Source organism: Cetorhinus maximus, unplaced genomic scaffold, assembly GCF_964194155.1.
Source record: "Cetorhinus maximus unplaced genomic scaffold, sCetMax3.hap1.1 HAP1_SCAFFOLD_182, whole genome shotgun sequence".
Lineage (NCBI taxonomy): Eukaryota > Metazoa > Chordata > Chondrichthyes > Lamniformes > Cetorhinidae > Cetorhinus > Cetorhinus maximus.
Window position 1 is genome coordinate 375,158 of NW_027596163.1, and position 22,399 is coordinate 397,556.

The 22,399-nt window shown below is 41.9% G+C and overlaps 1 protein-coding gene across 3 annotated transcripts in view; it reads left to right on the forward strand.

Moving 5' to 3' along the window:
- Positions 1 to 22,399, forward strand: part of LOC144672973 (rab GTPase-activating protein 1-like) — a 442,218-nt gene that overhangs the window by 67,649 nt on the left and 352,170 nt on the right. For all 3 annotated transcript variants that reach the window (XM_078534975.1, XM_078534977.1, XM_078534976.1), the window contains exons 6-8: positions 9,197 to 9,354; positions 11,855 to 11,965; positions 17,558 to 17,624. In XM_078534975.1, the coding sequence (XP_078391101.1) occupies positions 9,197 to 9,354; positions 11,855 to 11,965; positions 17,558 to 17,624 (336 nt within the window). The remainder of the gene's footprint in view (positions 1 to 9,196; positions 9,355 to 11,854; positions 11,966 to 17,557; positions 17,625 to 22,399) is intronic.

The following is a 22,399-nucleotide window of genomic DNA, read 5'->3' on the forward strand; positions in this document are numbered from 1 at the left end:
CGAGGAACAGATAGCCCTAGTTGGGTTGGGGTGGGTTTTGGGTTTTGTTTGTTGCGCTAGTGCCTTTAATGGGGTCTTGTGTCAGCTGACAGCAGCTCCCTTTAATGGACTCGATGGAAGTTGCAGATACGTCACTGAGACTTGGCTGAGCTGGAGCTGGAAAGTTGGTGCGGTGATTTTGGGAAGTTTAAAAGCTGGTCCTGTGTTTGGGAAGTTTGAAAGTTGAATTACAATTGTTGGCCAGACCCCAGGATATGAAGGGAGATACGGTTAGGGACCAACAATGTTTTGTTTATAGTAGATAAAGGTTGAGATTCAAGGCCCCTGCTTTTGGAATAAAGCCACGAGAGCCATGGGCTTTGAACAAACAAAAACAAACTTTACTATAGAAGTTCAGAAAGGTAAAGCAGTTTCTGATATGTAATTTATAATCTAACATTCAAGGTAAGTATGTGGTATATGTGAATTAACAGAAGCTGGTTGGGCATACCACACTACAGAGAAAATGACGGATGCAACCAAAACCAGATTCCATGGATTTCTGAGCGAATCACCCAGACATTATTCCCACTGTGAGTCAACCAATCTCACTGAAACTTTCTCATGAGGTTTTCCAATCTCCACCTTTGAAGATCTCTCTTTGGAATTCTCTCCAAACGTCACACCCACTTTCTTAGCTTTAACAATGGCCCACCGCACAGGGTTTCAATCTTAGGTTCTGAGATTCCTTCTCCCTGGATTCCTCTTGGGGTCTGTGCTTCAGCCTCTACTTACTGGCATAATTTCAGCTCTTTGCTAGATAGCTAGCTGCACAGCTGGCACCACAACTAAGTTCCTCTGAACTCCTGTCTCCTGGCTGTATCCAGCTATATATGACCCCCAAGGCTTCTCCTAAATTCTCTTCAATTACCAGAGCTTCTCCAATACCTCTTTGATTACCAGGGCTTCCCGTGAGCCCTTTCCAATTAGCCCTCTTCAATTACCAGGGCTTCCCGTGAACCCCCTTTGATTATCATAACACCATAAGACGTAGGAGCAGAATTAGGCCATTTGACGCATCGAGTCTGCTCCGCCATTCAATGAAATCATGGCTGATCTGATAATCCTCAAATCCACTTTCCAGCCTTTCCCCTATAACCCTTGATTCCCTTACTGATTAAAAATCTGTCTACCTTAGCCTTGAATATATTTAACAACCCAGCCCCTGCAGCCCTCTGCGGTAAAGAATTCCACAGATTCACTACCCTCTGAGAGAAGAAATTCATCCTCATCTCTGCTTTAAATGGGCGACCCCTTAATCTGAGATTATGCCCTCTGGTCCTACACTCTCCCACAAGGGGAAACAACCTCTCAGCATCTACCCTATCAAGTCCCCTAGGAACCTTACATGTTTCCATAAGGTCGTCTCTCGTTCTTCTCAACTCCAATGTGTACAGGCCCAACCTACTCAACCTCTCTTCATAAGAAAATCCCTCCATCCCTGGGATCAACCTAGTGAACATTCTCTGGACTGCCTTCAATGTCAGGATATCATTCCTTAGATAAAGGGACCAAAACTGTTTCCAGTATTCCAGGTGTGGTCTAACTAGTGCCTTGTATTGTCTTGGCAAGACTTCCCTATTTTTATGCTCCATTCCCTTTGAAATAAAGGCCAACATTCCATTGCCTTCCCTATTGCCTGATGAACTTGTATGCTAGCTTTTTTAAATCCATGCACGAGGACCCCCAAATCCCTCTGTGCTGCAGCTTTCTGCAGTGTTTCTCCATTTAAATAATATTCAGCTCCTCAATTCTTCCTGCCAAAGTGCATAACCTCACATTTTCCCACATTATATTCCATCTGACACGTTTTTACCCACTCACTTAACCTATATCCCTCTGTAAACTCGTTGTGTCATCCTCACCACGTACCTGCCCACCTATTTTTGTGTCATCCACAAACTTGGCAATAGCACATTCACTTCCCTCATCCAAGTCATTAATATATATTGTAAATAATTGTGGCCCCAACACTGATCTCTGTGGCACTCCACTAGTTACAGGTTGCTATCCTGAAAATGCACCCCTTATCCCAACTCTCTGCCTTCTAATTAGTTAGCTAATCATCTATTGATGCTAATATACTACCCCCAACACCATGGGCTCTTATCATATTAAGTAGCCTTATGTGCGGTACCTTATTGAATGCTTTTTGGAAATCCAAATATATTACATCTACTGGTTCCCCTTTATCTGTTATGCTTGTTACCTCCTCCTCAGGCATGATTTCCCCTTCATGAAGCCATTTTGACTTTGCTTGATTTTATTATGCATTTCTAAGTGCTCTGCTGTTACATCCTTTATAACAGACTCTAACATTTTCCCAATGATGGATGTTAAACTAACTGGCTTATAGTTTCCTGTTTTTTGTCGTCTCCTCTTTTTGAATAAGGGTGTACATTGGCAGTTTCCCAATCCTCTGGCACTGTTCCAGAATCTAAGAATTCTCGGGAGATTACTACCAGTGCATCCACTATCTCTCTAGCTACTTCCTTTAATATCCTAGGATGCAACCCATCAGGTCCAGGGGACTTATCGGCCTTTAGCCCCATTAGTACTTTTCTCTAGTGATAGTTATTGTATTTATTTCCTCCACCCCTTTTGCCCCTTGATTATTTCGTATTTTTAGAATGCTATTAGTGTCTTCTACCGTGATGCAAAGTATTTATTCAACTCCTCTACCATTTCCTGGCTTCCCATTATTTCCCCAGCGTCATTCTCTAAGGAGACAATGTTCACTTTGGCCTCTCACTTCCTTTTTATATATTTAAAGAAACTCTTACTGCCTGTTTTTATATTACTTGCTAGTTTACCCTCAAAGTTTATTTTCTTACTCTTTATTTTTTGGTCATCTTTTGTTGGTTTTTAAAATTTTCCTAATTCTCTGGCTTACCACTAATCTTTGCCACATTGTATGTTTTTTCCTTCAATTTGATACTATCCTTAACTTCCTTGCTTAACCATGGTTATTTTATCCCCTTCCTACAATCTTTCCTCACTGGGATATATCTTTATTGTGAGTCATGAACTATTTTCTTAAACATCTGCCATTGTTCATCAACCGTCCTTTCTGCTAAACTCCTTTCCCAGTCCACTCCAGCCAATTCTGCCCTCATTCCTTCATAATTATCCTTATTTAAGTTTAGTACAGTTGTTTCTGACCCAAGTTTCTCACCCTCAAACTGAATGCTAAATTCTACCAGGTTATGGTCACTGTTTCCTAGGAGATCTTTTACTCTGGGATCATTTATTAAACCTGACTCATTACACATTACCAGATACAAAATAGCCTAACCCCTGGTTGGATTCACAACATATTGTTCTAGGAAACTGTTCCGAATACACTTTCTATGGATTCTTGCTCGTGGCTACCAATTTGATTTTCCCAATCTCCATGAAGACTAAAGTCTCCCATGATTAATGGTACTGCCTTTTTTACATGCCCTCGTTATCTCCTGATTTATTCTCTATCCTACAGCAGAGTTACAGTTCGGGGGTCTATAGACTACTCCCACCAGTGTCTCTTCCCCTTATTTCTTACCTTCACCCATATGGATTTCACATCTTCCGATCCAAGATCATTTCTTGCTATCATGCTAATTCCATCTCTTACTAACAAAGCTACTCCGTCACCCTTTCCTTCTCCCCCGTCCTTTTGAAACCCCTGAATATTTAGTTCCAAACTTTGATCTCCTTGTAACCACGTCGCTGTAATGGCTATAAGATCAAACCCATTAACCTCTATTTGTGCCGTTAATTCATTTATTTTGTTCTGAATACTACGTGCATTTAAGTAAAGAGCCATTAATTTTGCCTTTTTACCATTTTTTTCCCTCTTTGACTCTATTTGCTGCTGTTTTTTCATGTTTGTCCCTTCCTGTCACACTCTGGGTATCATTACCTAATTGGCTGCCCTGCAATGCTGCCAAATCCTTTTGCTTTGTTAGCTCACGTATCCTCTCTCCCGAACCCTCCCCCCGCTCTATTTAGTTTAAAGCCCTCTCTACAGCCCTAGTTATTCAATTCGCCAGGACACTGGTCCCTGCATGATTCAAGTGAGGCCCGTCTCACAGGAACAGTTCCCTTCCAACCCAGTACTAGTGCCAGTGCCCCATGAACTGAAACCCATTCCTCCCACACCAATCTTTGAGCCACACGTTTAGCTCCTTGACTTTATTTATCCTATGCCAGTTTGCCTGTGGCTCAGATAGTAATCCCGAGATTATTACCTTCGAGGTTCTGCTTTTTAATTTAGCTCCTAACTGTTCAAATTCTTTCAGCAGAACCTCCTTTCTAGTCCTATCAATGTCATTGTTACCAACGTGGATGACGACTACTGGATCCTCCCCTCCCGCTCCAAGTTTTTCTCCAGCTCTGAGGAGATGCCCTTAACCCTAGCACCGGGCAGGCAACACAGCCTTAAGGACTCACGCTCATGGCTGCAGAGAACAGTATCTACCCCTCTAATTATACTTTCTCCTACCACTACTACATTCCCATTTCCTCCCCCCACTTGAACATCTCTCTGTACCACGGTGCCGTGGTCAGTTGGCTCATCCTCCTTGCAGACCTGCTCTCATCCACACAGCTTGCAAGAACCTTGTAGCTGTTGGACAATTGCAGGGGCTGAGGATCCTCGAACTCTACCCCCTGGGTCCCCATACCTGCCTCACCTGCAGTCACACCTGCCTGTTCCTGATCAGAGACCAAATTGGAATTACCTAACCTGAGGGGTGTGACTGCTTCCTGGAGCACAGTGTCCAGGTAACTTTCCCCCTCCCTGATGTGACGCAATGTCTGCAGCTCAAACTCCAGCTCCTTAACTTGGATCCAAAGTTCCTCGAGCTGCAACATATGTGTTTGCTCTGGATCACCTTGGTGTCCAGCATATCCCACATGCTGCAGCAGCAATACTTCTCCCGTCCTGCCATCACTATCTTATTTTATTTAATTTATTAATTAATTGCTCTAGCATCCCTGCTGTTGCACTTTATTTTAATTAATTTAATTTACACCAGTATCGATCTTATACTTAACAAGCTATTTTTAAGGAAAAGAGAGAAAAAAAAGACCAGAAACCTAAGCACGAACTAAAAACCTTACCTTTACTTTAAAGAATAGAAATACTCATCAATCCTACTCACCAATCAGCTGCTTTCCCTGCACTTGTGTCACGTTGTGGTTCGTGACGTCACTCTGCTGCTCGTCTCACTGAAGCCTCCCCACTCTTTTTTTTAAATGAACTCGCCCCGCTCTCCCTGCTCTTTTTTAAATGAACTCGCCCGCTCTCCCTGCTCTTTTTTAAATGTACTCGCCCGCTCTCCCTGCTCTTTTTTAAATGTACTCGCCCCGCTCTCCCTGCTCTTTTTTAAATGAACTCGCCCCGCTCTCCCTGCTCTTTTTTAAATGTACTTGCCCCGCTCTCCCTGCTCTTTTTTAAATGAACTCACCCCGCTCTCCCTGCTCTTTTTTAAATGTACTTGCCCCGCTCTCCCTGCTCTTTTTTAAATGTACTCGCCCCGCTCTCCCTGCTCTTTTTTAAATGAACTCGCCCCGCTCTCCCTGCTCTTTTTTAAATGTACTTGCCCCGCTCTCCCTGCTCTTTTTTAAATGAACTCGCCCCGCTCTCCCTGCTCTTTTTTAAATGAACTCGCCCGCTCTCCCTGCTCTTTTTTAAATGAACTCGCCCGCTCTCCCTGCTCTTTTTTAAATGTACTCGCCCGCTCTCCCTGCTCTTTTTTAAATGTACTCGCCCCGCTCTCCCTGCTCTTTTTTAAATGTACTTGCCCCGCTCTCCCTGCTCTTTTTTAAATGAACTCGCCCGCTCTCCCTGCTCTTTTTTAAATGAACTCGCCCCGCTCTCCCTGCTCTTTTTTAAATGTACTCGCTCCGCTCTCCCTGCTCTTTTTTAAATGAACTCGCCCCGCTCTCCCTGCTCTTTTTTAAATGTACTCGCCCGCTCTCCCTGCTCTTTTTTAAATGTACTCGCCCCGCTCTCCCTGCTCTTTTTTAAATGAACTCGCCCCGCTCTCCCTGCTCTTTTTTAAATGTACTTGCCCCGCTCTCCCTGCTCTTTTTTAAATGTACTCGCCCCGCTCTCCCTGCTCTTTTTTAAATGAACTCGCCCCGCTCTTCCTGCTCTTTTTTAAATGTACTTGCTCCGCTCTCCCTGCTCTTTTTTAAATGAACTCGCCCCGCTCTTCCTGCTCTTTTTTAAATGAACTCGCCCCGCTCTCCCTGCTCTTTTTTAAATGAACTCGCTCTGCTCGCTCTGCTTTTTTTTAACTGATCTCTCCCCGCTTGCCGCGCTCTTTTTAAATTGAAGTCTCCCTGCTCGCCACCTCTTTTTTTTCAAATGAGGTCTGCTCGCTCTGGGCTTCCCCGGAGCTCTCTTCGATTGCCGGGGCTGCCCCGGAGCCCTCTTCTCAGCTCCTCAGAGCTAACAGCAGCACTTTGGCTGCATGGATTTTCTTCCCCCTGCTCCTGAGTCTCCTGAAACTAGCTTTTGGACTGATCTGATGACCTTTCAAAACACTCCCAAACGATGGCAGCCTTGTTACTAGGCAGGAACTAATGTAGCAAGCATTGGAACATCTTGTACCTTAAAAGTTACAATCTCCACAGACTTCTAATTTTGCACTCAGGGACACAATGATCAATGGATTTCATGACAGTTGCTGCAGAGCTTAGGAAGTTTGAAAGTTGGTGTAGAGTTTGGGAAGTTTGAAAGTTGGTGCAATGGTGAAGGACGAATGTGTTCAGACTGTCCCATTCACTGGTAATTCTTATCTTATTGGAGAAAATGTGGAAAGCTAAATCGTGCGCTGGTGAGCGAGAGAAACACCAAGAGAGAGAGAGACCTGAAAATTATGTGTGGAACCCTTTAGGGATGCTCAGGTAACTCTTGGGTTCTGGGAACGCTGTTTGAAAAACACTGGGTTAGACATTCTAATGCCATTCTATTATCCAAAATATTCAGAAATCCAGGAATGACTTGGTCCCAAGCATTCCGGACTGGGGAAGTTAGTGTAGTTCAAATGATAAGCACAATCCAAATTGAACAAGTCCCCAGTCATCAGGGTTGTGCTGTTCTCATTGGAACATTAGGAACAGGCGTTAGTCTTTGAACCATTCAATCAAATCATGGCTGATCTGAACTCCAAATAGCTGGCTTGGCTCCATATCTCCTAATATCCTCCCCAACGAAAACCTATGGATCTGGGTTCAAAGCTCCAATTGACCCCCAGCACCTGTAGCTTTTTTGGGGGAGAGATTTCTCGATTTCCAATACTGCGTGCATGATATCAGCCTTGAACTGCCGACATTGCATTTTAAGGTTACGCCCCCTTGTTCCAGACTGCCCCACCAGAGAAAATAGTTGCTCTCGATCCATCACAGCAACACCAAATACCTCGATCAGATCACCCCTTAATCTTCTATACTCAACAGAATATAAGCCTAGGTTTGCAGCCTGACCTCATAATATTACCCTTTTGGCCATGTAATCATTCTGGTGAATCTGTGCTGTGCTTCCTCAAAGACCAATTCCTGAGGTGCGGCGCCCAGTTCTAAACACTGAATTCCAGGTGGGGTCTAACCAGAACTTTATAAAAAGTCAAAATAAAAGCAAAAAACTGTGGATGCTGGAAACCCAAAACAAAAATAAAAATACCTGGAAAAACTCAGCAGGTCTGACAGCATCTGCGGAGAGGAGCACAGTTAACGTTTCGAGTCCGTATGATTCTTCAACAGAACTAAGGAAAAATAGAAGAGAGGTGAAATATAAGCTGGTTTAAGGAGGGGTGGGACAGGTAGAGCTGGATAGAGGGCCAGTGATAGGTGGAGATTGCCAAAAGATGTCATAGACAAAAGGACAAAGAGGTGTTGACGGTGGTGATATTAGCTAAGGAATGTGCTAATTGGTGACATTAAGGGTAGAAAGCAGGACGAGCAAGGTGCAGATAGCCCTAGTGGGGATGGGGTGGGGGGAAGGGATCGAAATAGGCTAAAAGGAGAGGTGAAACAATGGATGGAAATACATTTAAAAATAATGGAAATAGGTGGGAAAAGAAAAATCTATATAAATGATTAGAAAAAAGGGGGATCAGAAAGGGGGTGGGGATGCAGGAGAGAGTTCATGATCTAAAGTTATTGAACTCAATATTCAGCCCGGAAGGCTGTAAAGTGCCTAGTCGGAAGATGAGATGCTGTTCCTCCAGTTTGTGTTGAGCTTCACTGGAACATTGCAGCAGGCCAAGGATGGACATGTGGGCATGAGAGCAGGGTGGAGTGTTGAAATGGCAAGTGACAGGGAGGTCTGGGTCATGCTTGCGGACAGACCGAGGGTGTTCCACAAAGCGGTCACCCAGTTTGCATTTGGTCTCTCCAATGTAGAGGAGACCGCATTGGGAGCAACGAATGCAGTAGACTAAGTTACGGGAAATGCAAGTGAAATGCTGCTTCACTTGAAAGGAGTGTTTGGGCCCTTGGATGGTGAGGAGGGGGGAAGTAAAGGGGCAGGTGTTGCACCTTATGCAGTTGCATGGGAAGGTGCCGTGGGAGGGGGTTGAGGTGTAGGGGTGATGGAGGAGTGGACCAGGGTGTCCCGGAGGGAACAATCCCTGCGGAATGCTGCCCGAGGTGGGGGGGGTTTCTTTTCCCACCTATTTCCATTATTTTAAAATGTATTTCCATGCATTGTTTTACCTCTACCTTTTAGCCTATTTCGATCCCTTCCCCCCACCCCACCCCACCCCCACTAGGGCTATCTGTACCTTGCTCATCCTGCTTTCTACCCTTAATGTCACCTATTAGCACATTTCTTAGCTAATATCACCACCGTCAACACCTCTTTGTCCTTTTGTCTATGACATCTTTTGGCAATCTCCACCTATCACTGGCCCTCTATCCAGCTCTACCTGTCCCACCCCTCCTTAAACCAGCTTATATTTCACCTCTCTTCTATTTTTCTTAAGTTCTGTTGAAGAGTCATACGGACTCGAAACGTTAATTGTATTCCTCTCCGCAGATGCTGTCAGACCTGCTGAGTTTTTCCAGGTATTTTTATTTGTATTTTTGTTTATAAGAAGTCATGTAGGAGACAGCATTGCAATCTAAGCCGAGGGTCTGAACCTGCATTGTTTCTGATTCTCTCCAGGTTAGTCGAATCCTGTACAGTTTTTCCACTGCCTTTCGCCGATCTTCCAAACAATCAACAGAAATAAAAGACATGGGCGATGCAAGTCCTGAGAGTGACAGCTACAATTTCACTGTCTCTCTTGAAGTGAAGGAGGATGATGGAAAAGGCAATTTCAGGTGACATGATGAAGTGTATGTGATTTCAAAGTGGGCACCGGAATGTTGGTATTTTGGGGATTTGTGCCGAGCCTCTGCCTCTGCCCTTAAAAGTGTGGCACACTGCAGGTTAATGGTAACGCTACACAGCCCCTCTGTCATTAGTAAGTCTTAAAGTAAGAAAAAGACTTGAAATTAGCATTTCTCATCACCTTTATTCAGCACATTTCACCGCCTCTCAAAATGATTTGTTACAGTACAGTCAGCAAAGATTACTGGCAGATCAGAAGATTGGGCAGAATATTAAAAACCAGCAAAGAATGAGAAATTAGAGAATGAGCGAAAGCTAGCTAGAAATATAAAAACAGATAGTAAGAGTTTCTATAGGCATCTAAAAAGGAAAAGATTGACTAAAGGGAGCATTGGCCCTCCAGAGTGTGCACCTAGGGAATTAAGGAAATGGCAGATGCATTGAACAGATATTTTGTGTCTGTCTTCACTGTAGAGGACACAGCTAATATCCCTAAAATGATTGTAAATCAAGAGGTGAAAGAGAGGGAGCAACTTAAAACAATTACAATTACCAAGGAAAGAGTACTGAGAATATTACTGGAACTAAAGGCAAATGGGCATTAACTGCCCAGGTCCTGATGGACTTCATCCTAGGGTCTTAAAAGAAGTGGCCATTGAGACGTTAGATGCATTGGATTTGATTTTCCTAAATTCCCTAGATTCTGGAAAGGTCCCATCAAGTTGAAAAATAGTGAATGTAACTCCTCTATTCAAGAAAGGAGGGAGATGGGATGCAGGAAACTGTAGGCCAGTTAGCTGAACATCTGTCATGGGGACAATGTTGGAATGTATTATTAAGGAAATTGTTGCAGGGCACTTAGAAAATCTCAGTGCAATCAGGCAGAGTCAACATGGTTTTGTGAAAGGGAAATCGTGTTTGACTAATTTGTTAGAGTTCATTGAGGAAGTAACAAGCAACATGAATAAAGGAGAGCCTATAGATGTGGTGTACTTGGATTTAAAACCCTGCTTTTTCTGGTTTTTCCTCCCAGCAACAACAGTTATTCCCTATTTATTCTATCAAAACCCTCATAATTTTGAACGGCTTCATTAAATTTTCTCATAGCCATCCCTGCTCTAAGAACAACTTACATTTATATAGTGCTTTTAATGTAAAAAAAAAACAAAGTCCAAAGGCATTAAATTAGACACTGAGCCACACAAGGCTATATTAGGGCAGATGGCATAGCGCTTGCTCAAAGAGATAGGTTTTAAGGAAGGTTTAAAAGGAAGATTGAGAGGCAGAGAAGTTTAGGGATGGAATTCCAGAGCTTAGGCTAAGGCAGCTGAAGGTACGGCCACCAATGATGGAACAATTAAAATTGAGGATGCACAAGAGGTCAGAAGTAGATGGATGCAGATATCTCAGAGGGTTGCAGTGCTGGAGGATATTATAGAGAAAAGGAGGGGTGAGGCTATGGAGGAATTTGAAAACAAGGATTGGAATTTTAAAATCAAGATGTTGCCTGACCAGGAGCCAATGTAGGCTAGCTGGCATGGGTTTATAGGTGAATGGGACTTGGTGCGAGTAAGGACAGGGGTAGCAGAGTTTTGACAGACCTCAAGTTTATGAAGTGTAGAATATGGGAGGCTAGGCAGGATTGCTTTAGAAACGTCAGGCCTGGAGGTAACAAAGGCATGTGTAAAGGTTTCAGCAGCAAATGGTAGGGTTGAAGTCAGGCAATGTAACGGAGGTGGAAATAGGTGGTCCGAGTGATGGCAGGATATATGTTTGGAAGCTCATCGTGGGGTGAAATATGACAACAATGTTGGAAACTGGTTCAGCCTTAGACAGTTACCAGGGAGAGGGATGGAGCCAATGCTGAATGAATGAGGTTTCAAGCGAGGAACCAAATCCAATGGCTTCCCAATATTAAATTGGAAGAAATTTTTCCCCATCCAGTACTAGATGGCGGACAAGCGGCCTGATAAGTTGCAACAGTGGAGGTGTCAAGAGTGGCGAGTCGAGGGAGAAAATAATCACAGCTCCTCCACTCTCTCCATATAAATAAATACCCTTGTTCCTGGTATCATTCAGTAAATCTGCTATGCACCCTCTCCTAGACCTTAACATTGTTTCTAAATTATGGTGCCTGGAATTGGACACAGTATCTCTAGCTGAGGCCAACCAGTGATTTGGAAAGATTACTTTAACTTCCTGATGTTGCTATAATTCTTTGCAACTTTGGATATTTTGAGTTCTTTGCTTCGAAATGCACTGAGCAGCATTTTTACATTGTAAAGTATTTATTGACCTTTTATAAAGTGTTTTCTCTCTGCGGCAATTCTATATCTGATGGTTGTTATCAATATTCTTAGTGTTCACACGCGAACCAACATTCATGGCACGTGCACACCTCATATTCCTTGCTTTATATTAAATTTCCCTTTACTCGTGTGTTGTGACAGCCGATGCTGGAAATTGCAATAACTTCTATTGTCTTCACAGTGCTGTGCCAAAGGACAGAGAGAAACTGTATTTTAAGTTGCGACAGGGAATAGAGAAGAAACTGATCATCAATGTGCAGCAAACATCAAACTGTGAACTGGCGGTTGAGCGGTATGCTTATTATCTTCATCTTGTAAAATAAACTGCGAAATGGTTTCAAATAAGGACTGTAGTGGATTAACAGCTGCAATTTCGGAGCAATTGACAGAGTTTAGCCTTTTGTCGGTATCACAATTTCGAGCAGTCTTCTACATGATGTCTTTGTATAAAATCTCATCTCGCACCCCACTTTCTGACTCAAGTTGGGAGTTAACTCTGTGATGCTTGACAGGTTTTCATGCTTCATGGGTGTGCCCACACAGTCAAAGTCAGTAGGCTACTTGACTGATCTGTCCTTCCTGATACCCACATACATGCATCTATAGTATAGGTTGCTGGTTAGCTAATGGGTGAGAACTGTGATTTTTGTTTCTCTCTCCCACCCCAACAACCCCTTCTCAACTCTTTGGTTCTCAACGGGTGGCACCTCCACCGGTGGCCTGGCTGTGATCAGACAATTCAGCAGCTTCTGGGATTGAACTTGAGATATGCGTTGTCTGTGTGGCGTGACTACTGGCTCTAACCAGGAGAGCCATAAGTATACTGTGTTCAAAATTTTCCAGGTGTATTTTCCCAATGGCTTAGCTTGCTAAGACATTGTAGCTGAGACTTGCACACCAGGATGGGTCTTGGATTCAGTTTGTGCTTATTGAATGGATCTCGATCAGGATATCGCAGCTGCCCTCTGTATCCCTGTGGTAGGGAGGGAAACTTCAACTAGTGTACTTGCTCTTGATTGCTATCTAACAGTGTCTACTGAAGTTGCCTGGTGTGTGTGTGTGTCTCTCCATGTCAGCTGTTACTTGTTAAGTTCTCTGTGGTGATAGATGACTTTCATGGCTGGTGTTGCACAGATTTGTAATTCTCCAGATGCCATCTTAACAATTAGTGGGACTGTCCTATTTATGCTGCACACATCAGCATTGTTCCAATAATGTGGAGCCCAGATAAAAAGTTTTCTATAATCAATTTGATTTACTTTCTGAATTAGTGCAACTATAATCTCAAAATATTTAAAAACATTCTGGCAAAATGAGATGCAGACTAGAAAACCCTTTGAAGCTGATTTTTCCTCCCCTCTGGGTTGGAAATTAAATTTATTCAGAATTTCATTATTCACTAACCTAATTAAATGCTGCCTCCCAAATGGAGCTTAGGAAATGTTAAAAATATATTTGGGTTCTAGATGATGCAGAATGTGCAGAATGACCACTTATTGTCACAATGCAGTGAACAAATGTGATACAGAAGTGGCATTTATAACTTATTTTACATTTTGTTTTCAGAGGTTTATGTAAAAGCTCCATAGAAAAATATTGGGCCAAAATATGTCTTGAAAACACTGAAGCACCTCAACAGTGAAACACACTGAGATATTCCCAGTTAACACTTTTTGACTAGCTTCATAGTTCAAATAATTTTAAATCCAATTGCAACCATTAGCTTTTGTGAGTGTTTACTCTCTTGAGATAGCTTTCATTGCACTGAACATAGTTAAGGCAGCAGTTATTGGGGCTCAGAGACCAGTAGGCAAAGATTGTACCAAATGTTGTGTACTGGAGGAGAGAGAGATAAAGTACTTTGAATTATTTATAGCGCCACACCATATTCTCAGGATGACTGAAAGTGCTACGTATCCAATGGAACACTTTTGTTAAGTGTAATTACGTCTTTTATGCAAATATGCCAGACAATTGTACAGAGTAAGGCCTTAAAAATGAGATAAAAGTTGATCTGTTTTGGTAGTGGTATACAAGAAAGGAATGTTTGCCATGCTGCTTTTCAAATGCCAGTAAGATTACGTAGGATATACAGTACTGGAACAAGCTATTCAGCCCAACCAATCCATGCTGGCATTGATGCTCCACTCTTTCCTCAGCTCTGTGTTAAGCCTGTCTCCTGTATTGTGTTAATGCAGGGCACAAAGCTGGACAAAACTTATGGAGAACCCGGGCTGCCCTCTCGACCTTCCCAGTTGAGTCCAAAGGAATGCAAAACACTATGTTTGGTACTCGCTTGGTTGCAGGAGGTAGCTGGAAAGATGACAAGTTTAGACATCAGGCAGCCTTTGGGCTCTACTCCAGATTTTTTGTCAGACCTTAGCCTTCAACTCTCCAGAGTTACCCACAAGGCAATGGAGCTATTCCCCCTTTAGCTGGGAGTTAGGTTTATGAATGCCAGGGCATGCACACTGCATGTCTGGGGCCTCTGAAGCTTGCAGATGGGGCCGCGAGGGGTTTCCGTCTGTCACCACGAAGAGGTACAGCTGAGCACTTGCCGATGGAGAGACCGTGTACTGACAGGGAGAGATTTACACATTTCGCTCTCTTTGCATTACTGCTAGCCAGCGGTGTAGGCTGAAAATGAGAAGCAAATTAGCACACAAAAAATCAGAAAGCATGCTAACTCTCTTCACCCACCCACACATTCGATCTATTGGAAACACATGCTAGCCAACGGTATTAAAAGATATGGAGTCAAGGGAGTTGGATGGAGTTAGGATATAGATCAGCAATGATCTCATTGAATGGCAAAACAGCTTCAAATGAGTGCCATGGCTTTACGTGTAACCTGTGTGAAGGAACATTTTAGTAAGGTGGGATTATTTTGGTCATTGTTACCTCTGCTCAGAGGATACATAAAAATATAGAAAAATAGAGTAGGCCATTCAGCCCTTCGAGTCTGCTCCACCATTCAATATAGCCATGGCTGACCCTGTGGTGGGATTTGAACCCATGACCCAGGAGCATTAGCCTGTGTTTCTGGATTACTAATTCAGTGACATTACCACTATGTCACCGTATGTTATTTGATTTGAACTGTGTGGGAAGGATTTGAGACCCAGGGAACCCACTGTAGTTGTCTGAATATGGACTAAAGATGGAGAATTTCTACCCTGTATTTTCAGCTGACTCTGTACTTGGCTGCCTATCATTAGATACCTGCAGTTCTTTCAGACATGACCGTGCTAGTTCCGTGGTGTGTTCAAATACCAATCCAGTAATTTGGCAGATCAGATTGCACCCCCCTGTCACTTCAACCTATGTGATTTTCAGTGCATTGAGTGTAATGTAAATCAGGAAGGTTGATTATTGCCTAGGCAGTGAAAAGAAAGATCAACCTCTGATTTATCACCTCAACGACTATTAACTGTCAGTATTTGAAATAAGTAGATATTTCCCTCCTAAATGGTCTAGCTCTAATTGTTAGATTGGGACCCCCTTGTCCTGGACTCCCCCTCGAGAGGAAATTGGTTCTTTCTTTCAACTCGATGAAATCTGCTTATCATTTTAAACACCTCAATCAAAATACCTGAGGAAAAACCTGCCTACTTTAGACATCCCTTCAGAATTTAGCCCTCAAATCGTGGGTATCATTTTGAAGAATCTTCATAGCAAACCTGCAAGGCCAGTATATCATTCCTGAGGGGCAGTGCTCAAAACTGAATGCAGTACTCCAGATGTTGTCTGACCATCTGAAGTATAATTGCACCTGCATTTGTGATATTGGGTAATGCAGAATTCCTAATTATAGGAGTAAATAGTTCAACCTCTCAACTGCTCCTCTCAGGACTTAGTAAGGGAATTGCCTTTATTCCTTGAACTGTCAATAACATGACTTCATTCATCTGAACTCAAGGAACTTCCTGTCATCAGACTCTTAAGCTCCTTTCTTAAAATATACTTGACTGGCAGTATTTGTTCATTAGCGACTTAAGCTCCCAAAAGGGAAACACAAGGTCAGACCCGGATCACAAGATCTCAGTGCATGTTTCCTCTAAAGCACTGTGGGATGCCTTGTACTTTAAATACAAGTTGTCTCTGTCACAGAAAATTAAGTTGTTAGTTATTGTCTCTGGGTTCAATTGTCAGAGGAGAATAATCCATTGCCTGTAAGTAAGCTTTGAATTCTACGGACAGAAATTGTTCCCCCACGTCCCATGAACAGAAAATTGGACTATTTAATGTTAATGATGGGACGATGTGCATTCAGTAGAAGATGGCTCTGTCTGGACTCACTGTATTACTTAATTTCTACCACTAGATGACATCCTGGTCAGAGGTGGTTGCAGCAAATAAATGTAGCAAGCTTTATTATAAAGCAAAAATAAAATTCCTGGAAAAACTCAGCAGGTCTGGCAGCATCTACGGAGAGGAACACTGTTAACATTTCGAGTCCTTATGACTCTTCAACATAACTAAGTAAAAATAGAAAAGAGGTGAAATATAAGCTGCCCTCCCCCTTAAACCAGCTTATATTTCACCTCTTTTCTATTTTTCCTTAGTTCTATTGAAGAGTCATACGGACTCGAAATGTTAACTGTGTTCCTCTCCGCAGATGCTGCCAGACCTGCTGAGTTTTTCCAGGTATTTTATTTTTGTTTTGGATTCCAGCATCCGCAGTTTTTTGCTTTTATTGTAAAGCTGTTTCTGATCTGTCAGCTTCACAATATTTTGCTGATAATGTAAGCCACAGTTTGAACTTGTGGATGAAAGTATTAGCTGATATTAAAGTAGGATGTGGTTGCGATTTAATTGTTGGAGTGATAGGCGAAGTCGCATTTTATGATCCATAGGTAAGGGATATTCTTCACTATAAGACCATAAGACATAGGAGCAGAAATTACGCCATTCGGCCCATCGAGTCTGCTCCGCCATTCAATCATGGCTGATAAGTTTCTCAACCCCATTCTCCCGCCTTCTCCCCGTAACCTTTGATCCCCTTTCCAATCAAGAACCTATCCATCTCGGTCTTAAATACACTCAATGACCTGGCCTCCACAGCCTTCTGTGGCAATGAATTCCATAGATTCACCACTCTCTGGCTAAAGAAGTTTCTCCTCATCTCTGTCATCTAAGGTCTTCCCTTTACTCTGAGGCTGTGCCCTCGGGTCCTAGTCTCTCCTACTAATGGAAACATCTTCCCCATGTCCACTCTATCCAGGCCTTTCAGTATTCTGTAAGTTTCAGTCAGATCCCCCCATATCCTTCTAAACTCCATCGAGTATAGACCCAGAGTCCTCAAACGTTCCTCATATGTTAAGCCTTTCGTTCCTGGGATCATTCTCGTGAACCTCCTCTGGACCCCCTCCAGGGCCAGCACATCCTTCCTGAGATACGGGGCCCAAAATTGCTCACAATATTCTAAATGTGGTCTGACCAGAGCCTTATAAAGCCTCAGCAGCACATCCCTGCTTTTATATTCTAGTCCTCTCGAAATAAATGCCAACATTGCATTTGCCTGCCTAACTACCGATTCAACCTGCAAGTTAACCTTAAGAGAATCCTGGACTAGGACTCCCAAGTCCCTTTGCACTCCAGATTTCTGAATTCTCTCCCCATTTAGAAAATAGTCTATGCCTCTATTCTTCCTACCAAAGTGCATGACCTCACATTTCCTCACGTTGTATTCCATTTGCCACTTCTTTGCCCATTCTCCTAACCTGTTCATATCCTTCTGCAGCCTCCCTGCCTCCTGAGTACTAACTATTTTGACATAAATGCAGATTTTTTTTGGTCTAATTTGATAGTGCAGAACATTTAAACCTTGAGTTTCCTTCTGTGTTTGCAGTGTGTGACATTTGCAGTATTTTTCCTTTTTCAGGTGTTTTGGCATGCTCCTGAGTCCAGGGAGAAACGTGCGGAATAGTGACATGCACTTGCTTGATATGGTGAGTTTGGTGGAGTGAGCAAACTTCTTATCTTTAAAATGTGATTAACAGGTGTAAGTGTAAAGAAATGTCACGGAAGTAACCTGCAGCTGGTAGGCAAGGTTTACGCACTGACTGAATGAGCTCCCTATTTCCTCAACATATTGTGAGATATGGTGATATGAACATTACAGCTGTGGCTTAGCTGGTAGCACCTCTGAGTTAGAAAGTTGTGGGTTCATGTCCCACTCCAGAGACTTGAGCACATAATCTAATCTACTACAGTACAGCACTTGAGGGAATTACATATTTGTATTTTACTTGTATACCAAATTGGGGGGCAGATGGCAAAGTGGAGTTGAGACCACAGCCAGATCAGCCATGATCTGATTGAATGGCAGAGCAGGCTCAAAGGGCTGAATGGCCTACTTCTGCTCCTAAGCCCTATGTTCCAATTCTTTCCTATGACCACACCTGGAATACTGTGTGCAGTTTTGGTCTCCATATTTAAGGAAGGATATATTTGATAGGAGACAGTACAGTAAATGTTCACTAGATTGTTTCCTGGGAAGAGAGGGTTGTCCTATGATAGGCTGAGTTATATTGGTGTCAGGAAGATATAATAATTCTCATAACGTTATTGGAGTTTATTGTAAAATAGTGGTATATGTGTGTGTGCGCGTGAGACTTAATTGGATTAAAGGCAGCTGGTCTGAAGGCTTTGGTTTAAACATGGGGGAAGTTTAGAATGTAAGGTGTAAAAGGACATTTGCATTTTGAAATAAACCAGACTAGATTGTTTTCAAAGGAGGGGGTGAAATGTGTCACCGAGCCAGGTGAAGTTTAGGAGCAGTGTTTTTCCTAAAGATTACTGGTAAAACTTAGTGCTATGAGAGATTTTTATTATCAGGAAGGTAAAGTCCAAAGACACAATGAAACAATGGGGATGGCATTCAAAGGGGAAAATATGTATAAAGGAGCGAAGGCTGTGTGTAAGGATTCAACAAGTGTGAAACACCTTCAGCCTGTATGTACCAAACTGCTGCCTCCAGGGACTGAGGTTAAGAGAACTCACTTTGAATTTGACTGTTCAGGGCATCGTTTACTTTGCCTGGGTCTTTTAAAGCCTGTGAGCCTTAGTGTTGCCTTAATGAAAGTGTAACTGGGAGTCAGATTAAGTAGGGGATTTAGAAATTATAATAGTAGTAACTTGTAGATCTATGCATGTCTTTAAAGTCATTTCTCTTCTTAATAAATGTTTAATCTAGTTTTGTAAAAGCCTATAAGACTTGGTGGCCATATTACTACTGAATTCAAGGCACGTATATCGAAATTTATACAAATTGCAAAGCAGATTGTTGCAGTTGTTTCAAGTTTCACTTTGCAATTTGAACAACTCAACATTTACCATCAGCTGTGCCACAACATAGTTGGGGGCGCTTTGCGGGATATGTTTGAAATTCCTTGATTGGTTTGGAGTTGGTGAATCTTAAGGTTACGAGTACGAGAAGCACTTTGAATTCAGGAGTTGGTGTGAGGTTTTTTTTTAAGTGGTGAAACTGCAATATGGCTTTGGCAGTTGCTCAGACTTGTCTGGGAGTTGAATTATAACTTTGGCTGGTTTACAAAAGGTAACTAAAGTTAAGTTGATGGAATTGGCGGATAATTTTCTATTGGGGTTACCTGCAGGAGAAAAGAAAGCAGATATAATTGAAGGTATAGCACAGCATTTAATCTTGGAAGTGATACCTAACACTAGCGAGTCACAGCCGGAGGTGGTGAGACTTCGGTTAGAAATGAAGAGGCTTGAATTTGAACAAGCAAAGGAACTGAGGCAAATGAAAAGGAAAAAGAATTGGAACTGAAAAAGCTGGAACTAAAAAGCAGCAGAAAATGAAAGGATAACATGAGATTATTTCAAAAAGAAATGGAAATGCGAGAACTTGATCTCCAGGGAAAAGTTAGCAATGGAAGAGAGAATTAAGGAAAGAGACCGAGAGTATCAGCTTAAAAGCTGGATTTTAAAAAGGAGACACCAGATTCTGAGGAAAGTTCTGATGAGGAAAAAACCTTTAACCTTAAACCTAGTGGGGAGATGTTTAAATTCGTACAAGCTCTTCCAAAATTTGAGGGAAGGGATGTGGAAGCATTCTCTATTTTACTTGAGAAGATAGCTAAACAAATGAAATGGCCACAAGAAAACTGGACAGTGTTTTTACAATCCGGGTTGGTGGGTAGAGCACGAGGTTTATGCTTCACTGTCAGAAGAAATGTCAGTGAACTATGATGTGGTAAAAAAAGGCTATTTTGAATGCATATGACTTGGTTCCTGAGGCATACAGGCAGAAATTTAGGAATATGAGAAAACAGCCTAGGAAACTTTATGGAGTTTGAAAAAGTAAAATAAAGTAATTTTGACCGGTGGATATGGGCATTAAAGATAGATGACATATGCAGCTCTTAGAGAAGTAATTCTTTTGGAAGAATTTGAAGATTCAATTCCTTCGGTAGTGAGAACTCATGTGGATGAACAAAGGGTTCAAACATTAAGACAAGCAGCAGAGATAGCTGATGATTATGAGTTACTTCATAGAGATAAAACTATTCTGACATTGATTTTCCTTTAATCAAATTGGATAATGAGGGGGTATTGCGTCAAAGTGATTTGGAAAAGCTGTTGCGGCCCCACAAAGATATTTGTGGAAATAAACTGGCAAGGACAAATTTAGCTATACAGAATGTATGTGTAGAAGTTTCATCTTTGCTAAGGCAGCATCCTTATAATTAAATTGGGCAAAGTTATCACAAGTACAGAAAGAAATCAAAATGATATATTTGAGCCTAGTTGCAGTAACTGGAGTTCGCCTATTGTGCTGGTGCTGAAACCAGATGGAACACAAAGATTATGTGTGGACTATCGAAAGGTGAATGCAGTGACAAAAGTAGATTCATATCCTAAACCATGGTTGGAAGATTGTCCCACTTTCTTAATGCAATCAAAATTTATCACAAAGATTGACTTGCTAAATGGATATTGGCAGATATCGGCTTTTGTGATGCCAGATGGGCTATATCAGTTTAAAGTCATGCCTTTTAATATGAAAAATGCGCCTGCAAAATTTCGAAGACTGACAAAGTAATTGCAGGGTTGAGCAATTGTGCTGTTTATATTGACGACTTGATAGTTTTCAGTCAGACGTGGGAAGAGCATTTACAACATCTGGAAGAATTATTTACTCGATTACAAGAAGCTAATTTGGTGATGAACTTGGCTAAAAGGGAATTTGCAAATGCGCAACTTACGTATCCAAGCCATACCATTGGACATGATGAGTTGGCCCTGAGAGATGTGAAGGTCAAGGCTATTGTGGATTTCCCCGTGCCTGCAACAGGATAAGAAGTTTTGAGATTTCTGGCCATGAGTGGGTTTTATCAGAAATTTGTACCAAATTTTAGCAGTGTGGTTGCTCCATTGACTGAACTATTAAAAAAGAACAAGAAACTTCAACGGACACAGAAGTGTCAGAAGGCATTTGACAGTTTGAAAACTCTATTGACTACGGCACCAGTTTTGGCAGTACCCAATTACGCCAAGCAATTTAAGTTGGCCATTGACGCAAGCGATATAGGCATTGGGGCTGGTACTTTTACAAGAGGATGAAAGTGGAATTGAGAAACCGATAGGGTATTTTTCACGGAAATTGAATGCACAACAGAGAAGATGTTCAACGATTGAAAAGAAGACTCTGGGTCTGGTGTTAACATTGCAGCATTTTGAGATTCATGTTGCAAACAATTCGTCAGAAACAATTGTTTATACAGACCACAATCCTTTTAAGTTTATGGGCAAATTTTGAGACAGAAGTGCAAGGCTATTCAGATAGAGTTTATTACTGTAACCATTTAATCTACAGATTATACTTGTAGTTAGATGAGAAAATCTGATTGCAGATGCATTATCAAGAGTTGAAGCTTAAAAGGAAAATTGGATACTTAAAACCTGGTCACTGGACTGGAATTACTTCTGTTGATATGAAGGATTTGTATATATATTATCATGTTAACGCATGCATCTGGCAATGTAATAGTGTAAGTATATAGATAAGTATAAGAGATAATATAAATGGGTTAATAAAAATGAAGCCGCCTTTTTAAGCTATGACAGTTCATTTTTTAATAAAGGGGATGTCAGGAAGATGTAATAATTCTCATAGTGTTATTGGAATTTATTGTTTACTTTACCTTGGTCTTTGAAAATCTGTGTGTCTTAGTGTTGCCTTAACGAAAGTGTAACTGAGAATCAGATTAAGTAGGGGATTTAGAAGTTATCATAGTAGTAACTTGTAGATCTATGTATGTGTTTATTATCATTTCTCCTCTTAATAAATGTTTAACCTAGTTTTGTAAAAGCCTATAAGACTTGGTGGACATATTACTACTGAATTCAAGGCACTCATATCGAAATTTATACAAATTGCAAAGCAGATTGTTGCAGTTGTTTCAAGTTTCCCTTTGGGATTTGAACAACTCGGCATTTACCATCAGCTGTGCCATAATTATTGGACTTATACTTTCTGGAGTTTAGAAGAATGATAGGTGATCTCATTGAAACACACAAGATTCTGAAGGGACTTGACAGGGTAGACACTGAGAGATTGTTTCCCCTGGCTGGGGAGTCAAAAACACAGGGACACAGTCTCGGCATAAGGGCCCAATCATTTAGGACTGTGATGAGGGGAAATTTCTTCACTCAAAGGGTTGTGAACCTTTGGAATTCTCTACCCAGATGCTCCATG